This window comes from Panthera uncia, unplaced genomic scaffold, assembly GCF_023721935.1.
Source record: "Panthera uncia isolate 11264 unplaced genomic scaffold, Puncia_PCG_1.0 HiC_scaffold_759, whole genome shotgun sequence".
Taxonomy (NCBI): domain Eukaryota; kingdom Metazoa; phylum Chordata; class Mammalia; order Carnivora; family Felidae; genus Panthera; species Panthera uncia.
This window is the reverse complement of record NW_026059934.1, coordinates 19,010-28,833: the sequence shown is the minus strand read 5'-3', so window position 1 is coordinate 28,833 and position 9,824 is coordinate 19,010. Positions and strand designations below refer to the sequence as shown.

Below are 9,824 nucleotides of genomic sequence, written 5' to 3'. Positions count from 1 at the left end.
GCTCCTGAAACGTAGCTGGTGAAGCGATAGACGTGAAAAGTAGCGACGGTTGCCAGGTTCTACCAGACGGAGCAGGGATAGTCAGTAACAGCTCCACGGGCTCGTGCTCCAGGCCGGGCACCGCTCCTGTGTGTGGACGGCCTCGCGGCTGCCGGGAAGGTGAGGGCGTGAGGGTGGGCCGGCAGCCCCTCCAGGCCGGTCCTGGCTGCCGAACGGATCCCAAGGAAAGCCAAATGCGCTGTCAGGATCTAAAGTGGTTTTGGTCAGCACGACTTCCTGTAAAACCGCGAAGCAAGGGAAGTCACTGCACGCAGTTTTGAGGAGACGCACACATACAGCAGACAGAGCCACGGTCGGGCCTCGCGAGTTCTGTGGGTTTTATGGTGACCACGAGTCCCAGATACTAACTCTGGCCACGCCCCCAGGGCCGATGGGGTCACCTCAGGTACACACGAGCCACCCGTGCGCACCCTCCACACGGTCCTCCCAGACCCTCGTGGCCTGGGCTCCCACTTTGCCCGCTGGGCCTCGTGGCGTGGCCCGTGGCTTCCCGCTACCTGTGTGGTCATCCTTCCTCCCCTGGTCTTCGCCCAGCCCCCGCCAGGGCTGTTCCCTCGTGTGCCCTTGTGGGGTTCTGTGTGGAGGCATTACGGTCCAGTCGGACCCACTTGGAATGAGCCTTTGCTGACCGACCGCCTGGGCCCCCGGAGCCTTCCGCCTTCATCCGCGTCCACGCCTTCTCTTCCCTGCAAACGTAGCCTGTCTGGCCGAAGGCTGGGCTCCTCGGGGTTCATGACTCGCAGCAGTGGACAGAGGACAGAAGGTGAAGCCGGGCCGCGGCTCCAGGGTGGCTCTTGGCTCTGATCAGCCTCTTCAGAGGGGACGTCGGAGGAGCTGCCCTGCGTGGCCCAGCGGCTCCCTTCACTTGACCAGTGGCCTGCTGCACCCGTTGCCCACGGGCACAATTGTAGCCACGTCCTGCTCCCGGGAAAATGCCGGGAGTGGGGAGTTGGGGGGTGGAAGGCTGAGGTGGATGTGCAGCTCTCACTGTGGTGGTGGCTGCTTGTTTAGTGACGTTGGTCGTGTTTCAGGCCAAGCTGGCGAAGAATTACGGCATGACCCGCATGGACCCGTACTGCCGACTGCGCCTGGGCTACGCGGTGTACGAGACGCCCACCGCCCACAACGGCGCCAAGAACCCTCGCTGGAATAAAGTCATCCAGTGCACGGTGCCCCCTGGCGTGGACTCCTTCTACCTGGAGATCTTTGATGAGGTGAGAGGTTTTGCCGCCTTCACGGGCCCGGCAGATGCAGGCCGCGCACGGCGATGCCAGAGCCACGGGTGCCCTGCCTTCCCGCCACTGAGGCTGCCCAGGAGCTGCAGGTGTGCCCCGACACAGGGTGCGTCATGGCTTTGTGACGGGGTGTCCCCGGAGGCGGGGGAAAGTATACGTCCCATGCAGCTACATTCAGAAGCAGCATCACCAGGGACAGGGACACCAGGCACTCTGTGGAGACGGTGTTGACGCGTCTCCCCTTCCCCAAGTGCCAAACTCGTCCACAAACCCCAGGCTTGTGGAGGCCGGCCTTCATGACCAGGTGGGATGTAAAGTGTGTCAGACCCCATGCTGGGTGGGAGTGGGGTTCTTGGGCAAGTTGCCAGCCCCCCGGGTGTTCCTGAGGGGGATCAGATGCAGTGGGGCTCTTCCTGAGCCCGGTCCTCTGGGCCCCTGTGTGGGACAGCCCAGCCTTCCACGGCCCGGCCCGGGAGCTCCGGGGGCTCTGGTCGGCAGCATGAGAGGTCACGGAGTTGGGCAGCAGCAGGGCTGAGAGGTGGACCCCTCCCCCCGCCAGTGTGGTGCCCTCGGCTCTTTTTCCTTCCAGGTTCCTTCCTCCTACCCCATCTCTCCCTTTGCTTAGCAACAGGAGGGGAAGAACAGAGTGCATGGTTAGCAGGGAGAGTGCCTCCTTTCCCCCGTCCATGCCCACTGGGCTTTGGACTTGCAAGGGATTCAGGGAGGGCGGGCAGAGACGAGACCACGCATCTCCAGACACTGACCACTGCTCTCCTGACCTTACAGGAATGAGGGCGGGGCCCCGTGGGGTCCTCTCTTCCCCTGGTGGGGACTTGTATAAGGCAGAGAGAGGGGCAGCCCCCCCACCCCCCCCAGGCCGTGCCCTCACTGCCTGGACCAGGGCTGAAGGATGCACAGTGCCAGGGGCCAGATACTAGGGTGGGGGCGGGGGGAACAACTCTTTGGAGGAGGCAGGCCCAGGGATGGGGCTTCAGGGTGAGGCTGTGGGTGGGGCCTCGGGTAAGAGGTGGCTCTGTGGGGCGGGACCGCTGGGTGAGGGCGGGGCCTCAGGGCAGTGGTGGCCCGTGTGTCTCCCCCTGTCTCCCTCAGCGAGCCTTCTCCATGGACGACCGCATCGCCTGGACACATGTCACCATTCCCGAGTCCCTGAAGCAGGGCAAGGTGGAGGACGAGTGGTACAGCCTGAGTGGCCGGCAGGGTGATGACAAGGAGGGCATGATCAACCTGGTCATGTCCTACACGGTGAGGGCATGGGCCATGTGGGCAGGCTGAGTGGCAGCTAAGCTCAGTGGAGCTGTTTGTCCCCGAGGGACGGGGCCTTGGCCAGCAGGTATCAGGTGTTTTGGCGGGAGGAGCGGCGTTGTGTGGTGGCCTGTGGCCGGGGGGCAGACTCACCCCGTGGCGGAGAGGGGTCTCAGGGCCACACGGCGTTTAAGGGAGAAGCTGCCGGCCCTCGGGTCCCCTGGCTTGTGTGGCTCCATCGTCAACCCGCTGCTCTTGGGGTGGGAAGCAGGGGCGGAGGGGTCTGGGACCCTGGGCTCTTGCCACTGCCTTTGTCCCCCCAAGGGAGTGGTGGTGTCCTTGTTTTCACTTTGCCTCAAGGAAGTCCGCTGCAGGTGTGGTGGCAGGGAGGCGGTCGGGCTGTGAGGGTGGTCTCCCAGCCCGGCAGAGTTTCGTCCCCGCTGCTCATCCCTGGGCTGTTGGAAAGCAAATCCCAACACCGATGTGATTTTACTCATAAACGTCTCGTTACGCGGCTTTAACAGAGTTTTCACGTAAACACAGAATCGTGACCGCGATAGCTGAGTGGTTAAGATTTTAGAGGCAGTCAGGAAATGTTACAGGTGCTGACGCAGAGAGTACTGACTTGCTTCCCTGAACCGTGTTCCCTTCCGATCGCATCTCCATCGGAGGCTCTAAACAACCCCTGTAGCCGAACCACTCGCCCCGACCTTCCGCCAGGGCAGTGTTGGGATATCCACGTGGGCAGGGCCACACGGGAGGTTTCAGTGTGTGCTGTGTTCTTCTGTGACCCCGTGATCGTCCTTGGTGTGTTCTAGGCGCTGCCGGCTGCCGTGATGATGCCGCCTCAGCCTGTGGTCCTGATGCCCACCGTGTACCAGCAAGGTGTCGGCTACGTGCCCATCACAGGTGTGTGCCACTTCTCCTGCCCTGGACTCTCGTAGTGCAGCGTGGAGGCTGAGCCCTGTCTGCATGTGACTCGTGGGGCCCTTCCAAACACAAGGGTCTGGTCTTACATTTGAATCTTTTATGCGACTGTGGAATATAGGATTTTTTTCCCTTGATCATTGGCAAGTTGAAGTTGACGAGGTATGGAAACGTAATTTCTAAACACATTAGCGTATGCGTTACCGGCACGAAAGATCACGCTCTGTGGGGCAGAGTGAACCGTATGCCCTGATGTTCCCGTTGTGTCGTGTTCATTCACTTTTATAAAAGTAGCAATTTGTGGCTGTATGGCAAAATCCAATTGGATTGTAGCTTTCACGCCTTTGAATTTTCAAACTTTAATGTCAGCTGTTGGCTGACTCCCGCTCCTGGCTGCAACGGTGCCTGGACTTCACCAGCCCCTGCGGTAGATGGCCGTAAAAGTAGGCAGCAGGTGGGCAGGGCAGGATGGTGATCCCTCCCTGAGAGAAGGGAGGCGGGGCAGCCCCGGGTCACCGTGGCCTCTACCTGAGATGGCACGGTGCAGGGAGTTGGGTCAGAGCACAGTGCCGTGGGGAGCCCTGCTTTGCGTTGAGGTCAGCGTGAGGACCTCTGTCCTTGGGTCTCAGTGGCGCCCTTCCCTGTGGCGGTTAAAGGGTCTGTGTGAGCTTATGGTTTAACTGCCCCTCGTTGGAGGTTGGAGGACGAACAGGCACCTTGTGGGGCTCACCAAAGGTATGAGCGCCCGGGGCGGCCGTAACAGAGTCCCACAGACAGTGATAGCCTAAGGCAGCAGGAATCTCTTTTCGCCCTTCTGGAGGCCAAAGCACAAAGTCGAGGCACGGGCGGGCCGTGCTCCCGGGAGTCGGCAGCAGAGGTGCTGGGGTGGGACCCTTGTGGTCCCCTCTAGCTTCTGGGGCTCAGGCGGCCTGGGCTGTGGCTGCCTCGCTGCCTCTGCCTCCATGGTCACGGGGCCCCTCCTGGGGTCTGTGCCTGTACGTCTTTTCTCCGGGCGCTGCTCCCGACGGCCATCTTGTTCACGTGTGCCCAGGTGGGGACCTCACACGTGTTTCTGGGGGACGTGCGGGGACCCACACGGCCAGCAGCACCAGGACACATTCGGTTAACGGAAAGTCTGCCTTCTCAGGAGACCAGATGTGTCACTGGCCTTTTTCTGGTTTCTTAGTTCATCCTATAAATGAGAACTTTGTGCTCAAGTTTGCCCTAAAATGTTTATTTTGGGAAAGGCCAGACTTCTGTATAATTGGAGACTTTGAACTTCTCTTTTGACGTGCATCGGTAAGTTTTGGGACATGGAGTTGCAGGAAGTTACCAAGGAGAGGAAGTCGTTTTTGCCTGGATGTCTCGGACCGAGGCGCCACCGGCCCCAGTCGCATTTCCCGCAAACAAGGACTTGCACCCGCTGCCCCTGTTTGCGTGAAGCTTGTGCTGCAGCGTCTCCTTTGCTGCGAACACAGACTCCCTGACCTCATCAGGAGGGTGTGCATGTGCGTGACGAGTGAAGTGTGGTGTGCGAGTGTGTGCGTGCGCACGTGTGACCTGCGGTGTTCGTGTGCATGGGTGTGCGTGTACGTGATGCGTGTGTCTGCGGACCCTGCTTCCGGAGGGCAGGCAGAACCTTTGAGCTGTGGCCCCCACGGGAGGGGGCTAACTATAGGTGCTACCCCCACCCCCCCAGCCCCAGCAGGCAGAGACCCATGAGCTGCAGGGGTGGGGTGGGGGTCCCATGGGGGAGCTGATCCTGGGAGCACTAAGAGCCTTTCAGAAGTTCTCTCTGCTTCCGGGTTTTTCTGAGCCAAAGTAGTACCTGGGAGGCACGGTGGCCGTGGAGCCAGGGCGTGAAGGACGCCAGTTCCTAAGAGATGGCGAAAGGTGCCCCCTGGTCTGGAAAATCCTCCGCCGCTGTTCTGCCCGTGTTTCCATCCATCCTGTAGACAGTGGACTGGAGAGCTGGGTCCGCGGTTCCTCGCGGCTTGGCGTGCGATAAGAAATGCTCGCGGGTGCGTGCCTGGCTCTCGGGTTTCACTAGCGTGCTCGTGGGCGGCAGAGGGACCCGCCTGGTGCACGGCCCGCGCCGTGGTCACTAGCGGGCCATCCACCCCCTGTGCCGGCCGTTCCCTGGCAGAATTTCTTTGTGGCCTTCAGGTCCCGCAGGCGGGCCCCGTGGTATGATCCGGGACTTTAAGAGACCGCAGCTTGAGCGGCGCATCCCGGCTCTGGGATAGCGAGCACCTGCTGGGGAGGAAGGCCGCGGGCGGTGGAGTCGTGCGTGGGGCCGTGGGCCGGAGCTCGGTGTGGGCGTGGGTACCATCGTGTGTGCCCCTCAACCGCATCTCACTTGCAGGTGTGCCCGCCGTGTGCGGCCCTGGCGTGGTGCCCGTGGCCCTGCCCCCGGCGGCCGTGAGCACCCAGCCCCGCTGCAGCGAGGAGGATCTGAAGGCCATCCAGGACATGTTCCCCAACATGGACCGGGAGGTGACCCGCTCCGTGCTGGAAGCCCAGAGGGGGGACAGGGACGCAGCCATCAACTCCCTGCTCCAGATGGGTGAAGAGTCCTAGGGCCCCGGCCGCCACGCTGCCTCTGCCCCTCTCGACTTGCCGGCCCCGCCCCCCTCCCCGTTCCTGTGAAGGAGCCCCGTGTAGCCTTTTCTCAGCCATCTGTAGCCCCAGTCCTCACCCTCGTTTGGGATGCATGCGGGTCGTTGGTCCCCAGCCGCTGAGTGCCACCACCGCTTGGGTGCGGGTGTGGGCGGGCCTGTCCCCCGCTTTGTCGGGAGAAGAGTGGGCACGTGCGCCGTGTCCTGTCCACACGCTCTGCCCCCTGCCGCTTAGGGACGTGTGTCTTCAAGTGCCGTGTGCTTCTGCTCCGCAGGCTGTCCCGAGAGCGCTCCGTGCGAGCAGCCTGACTCTGCCGGCGCTTTAGAAAGCGTCCCGTGCCCTCCTGGTTTGACGATGGCATGCGGTTACTTTACTTAGTTGGGGTAGACCTCGTGTTTCAGGCACATAGAACATTGACAGCCGATTGGGATGATTTTTCCAAGTCACGCTTCAAATTCACGTCCGTCCCTTGTTCCTTGCCTGTGGTCCGGGGCCGCTCACCAGCGTCCTGGGCAGGCTGACCTCTGTGTTGCCAGCCAGCAGCAGGCTCAGCGCTGATGTCCGTCCACCCGCCCGTCCCCACCCGTGGGCTCTGGAGCAGGGCTGCCCTGGGGACCCTGTTAAGCGTTTTCCTGCCGTGTCTCACGCCGACTTTGTGGGCTGTTTTTCCGAGGGACTGCCCTCCGCTCCCTGACCAGCTCTTGGAACAGAACGTAAAACTGAGGGTGAAAAGTAGAAGGGGCAGTACTTTGTATTTGTTTATTAAAGGGTATCAGGAACCGTTGGCTTACAACTGACGTTGATTTAAGTAAACGTGTACCAGTCCTGCGGGTTCGGTTTGGACAAAAAAATAGCAAACCGATGAATGTTCGAGGCTTCCTAGAGGCAAGGGGTGCATGTGCGGCGCTGTGGACCGCGTGGCGGCCGAGGCTCCCTCCCGTTGTGACCACAGGATGGGACAGGGTGGGGGACACCTGGTGGAAATCTGCAATGCGGGAGGGGGCTCGGGCACTGCCTAGCCCAGGCGCGTGCACGCACGCTTGCCTCCAGACGGTCTTGTTGCCGTGGGCCCCGCAGCCCCCAGCCGTGTGGCCCTGCGAAGGCTCAGCCTGAGGACCGGACTCCGTCCAGCCTTCGCTGCACGCGGGGCCTCCTGTCGGTTGGAGGGTGCTGCCGCCAGCGGCGAGTGCGTGGTGGCCCGGGGTCGGCGCACAGAAGCCTGAAGGAGCGTGTCCGGCCGGCGTGGCGGCCTCACCAGGCGAGGGTTCTCCGTGAAGATTTGCCTCCACTGAGTCCCGACCGCTGGCTAGGACGTGGGAGCCCTGCCTTCTCGCGAAGCAGGAGTTCCCACATCGGACGGTTTGGGCCCGCGTCCTCGCGCAGATTCCTCCCCGAACGGGCGAAAGCGTCGGGCAGGCCTGCGGCTCTCACTTGGGGGCGACCTTCACGGACACACATCCGGGACCCCAGGTCCCCCCCGGGCCCCAGTGCCGCCTTCCGCCTTAAAGCTGTGGGGGTGTTTGTGTGTGTCAGGGACGCGCTCCCCTCGGGGACAGGCACCAGGCTTGCTCACAGGGCCTGGGCTGGCAGGAGAGGGACCCTGAACCTGTCGCTTCTGCTCCCCTTTTCTTGCCAACACTGTGTTTGTGGCGTCCTAGAGAGCCCGCACCCGGCCGGCCATCGCTGCCTGTGCTAGGCTGTCCTTTCCTCCTGCGTGCCCCGCTGTCCTGCGTGTGGGCTCGTGCCTGTGGCGGCCCGCTCCTCCCGGGGGACGTCACGGTTCCTCTGAAGCATCCGAGGGACGTGCTTCTTGCACGGCTGTGGCGTGGCCACCACGGACTCCCACGAGCCAGGGTGGCTACTGGTGCCGGGGCCTCCGCCCTCTGCGAGCCGGTCGGTGGCGTTTCCTCTGGTGGCAGCCCCGGCGCTGTCAGGGCGGTGAGGATGCGGTGTCTGTGCACGTGGGTCCTTCCCGCGGCTCCTTCGGCGAACAGACCCCCTCCAGCGGCACGTCTGCGGCGTGCTGGCAGGAACGATCCTCAGAGCTTTCTCGAGTGTCTGTTGGGGTGCAGAGTCCAGATCTATCTTTGTAAAATATATTTTTGCTTATCAGCCTTCTAATTTAATAAATGATATCTATAAAAATAGAGAATTAAACTCCTCCAATGAAACTTGACCATCTTGGTTCCCGAGTGGTTTTTCACTTTGCTTGGAGCACACTGGCTAATAAATCACTTGCAGGATGTACGACTAGAGGGAAAAGCCGCTGGCTTGGTTCAGAACGTTACCCTGAAAGGTGTGTTCCCGGCAGGAGGTTTGTGGTTTGGATTCCAGGGACGGGGAGGAGGCCCCGGTGCCGCGGGTGGGACTTGTCCTGCGTTTGCGCCTGGAGTCACGACCTCACCTCCGGGGACTCGGGCTCCGAGTGGGGCTCCGGTGCCCGAGGGGCTGCGGCAGCAGGCCGGCCTTCACGGCCTGGCCCGCAAGGGAGGTGGCCCTGCGCCCCCACCCCGTCCCCAAGGTGGGGTCCCGCAGGGTGTGCTGCTCCACGGGGCTCGCTGCCGCTGGCTCTGTGTCCCCATAAATGCCTTCTGCCCACAGCGGCTGAGGACGGCGTGTGCTCATGCCGACGGCACGTGAGGAAGCCAGGAGCTCTCCTCGTTCGGACCCTGGGCGCAGCACCCAGAGTGCCAGCGAGGCCGAGCTCGCTGCAGGGCTAAGCTAGAAGAAGACGTCCCCGAGCGCCTGTGGGGGCTGCATGGAGCGTTGGGGGGGACGGGGGGGGGTCCGTCTGTCTGCTCCCCAACGTTCCCCAGACGCGCACCACGAGGCAGGCGCTCCGTCGTGCTGGCAGGTGCTGTGGTCCTAGGCACCCAGGACGAGCCTTCTCGAGGCCACGGGCCTGGCTCCCGATGGAGGAGCTGCTGTCCAGCTGGTGCGAGAAGGAGCTGGAAGGGAAGGCAGCCCAAGGAGGCAAGGCGGAGATTGCTGGAAGCCCGCAGCCCTGGGAGCCCCCGAGGAGAGATCGTGCTGCGTGCCGGGAGCAGAAGCATGTTCTTCCTGGAAGGACACGGTGTGGGCCCGGCCTCCGGGGACCGAGCGGGCACACAGCCCCAGGACGTCTGTGTGCACGGGAGCGGCCGTGAAGCACGGCTTGGGAGCATGAGACCTTCAGACCTGCCCCGAACACCAGCGGGGACTTAAAATGGGAAAACAGGGCAAAACGCAGAGTGGGAGCAGAGGACGAGAGGCTGGGAGACCGGAAAGAAGCCCGCAACCGCCAGAAGTGAGGACACAGCCACTGGGCTTCGCAGCTGAGCGGGCAGACCGGTGGCGGGTTGGACGCTGCCCGGGAGACCGTGGAGCGGTTCAAGAGCCACGTGCGCCCCACGGAGCGTGGCACCCAGTGCCCGTGACTGTGTGACACAAATCTGGGGCTCGGGGCTCCCCCTTAACCGCAGGAGCCGTTACTCCACGTCAAGGGGATCGCTGGTGGGGTCTGCTGGTGTCGCAGCCGTGCACTCAGCCGAGACATGACGGCGGGTGGGTCTGTGGCCCCGTAGACGCGGATGGTAACGGGGCCCCGGTGGCCCGTCTGATCCCGGGGTGCCCCTGGGAAGGGCTGGGGTCACTGTCCTGTCTGCTTGGCACGGTGTTGTAGGGCCATCCATGGGGAGCACAGCCTCTCCTCCAGCCGACCGCGCTGGACGCGGGGAGGGT

General features: G+C 62.8%; 1 protein-coding gene across 1 annotated transcript; it reads left to right on the top strand.

Annotated features, from left to right (window-relative positions):
• Positions 1-116: 116 nt before the first annotated feature.
• On the top strand, positions 117-8,280 carry LOC125918416 (toll-interacting protein). The gene is made up of 4 exons (XM_049624411.1): positions 117-1,274; positions 2,406-2,558; positions 3,377-3,467; positions 5,851-8,280. The coding sequence occupies exons 1-4, from the start codon at positions 1,116-1,118 to the stop codon at positions 6,063-6,065; spliced, it is 618 nt and encodes a 205-aa protein (XP_049480368.1). The 5' UTR covers positions 117-1,115; the 3' UTR covers positions 6,066-8,280.
• Positions 8,281-9,824: the final 1,544 nt, after the last annotated feature.

Coding starts and splice junctions, on each gene's coding strand:
- LOC125918416 (XM_049624411.1), top strand. CDS start 1,116: ATGACCCGCATGGACCCGTACTGCCGACTGCGCCTGGGCTACGCGGTG. Junction 1,275..2,405: donor ACCTGGAGATCTTTGATGAG/GTGAGAGGTTTT, acceptor TGTCTCCCTCAG/CGAGCCTTCTCCATGGACGA. Junction 3,468..5,850: donor CGGCTACGTGCCCATCACAG/GTGTGTGCCACT, acceptor TCTCACTTGCAG/GTGTGCCCGCCGTGTGCGGC.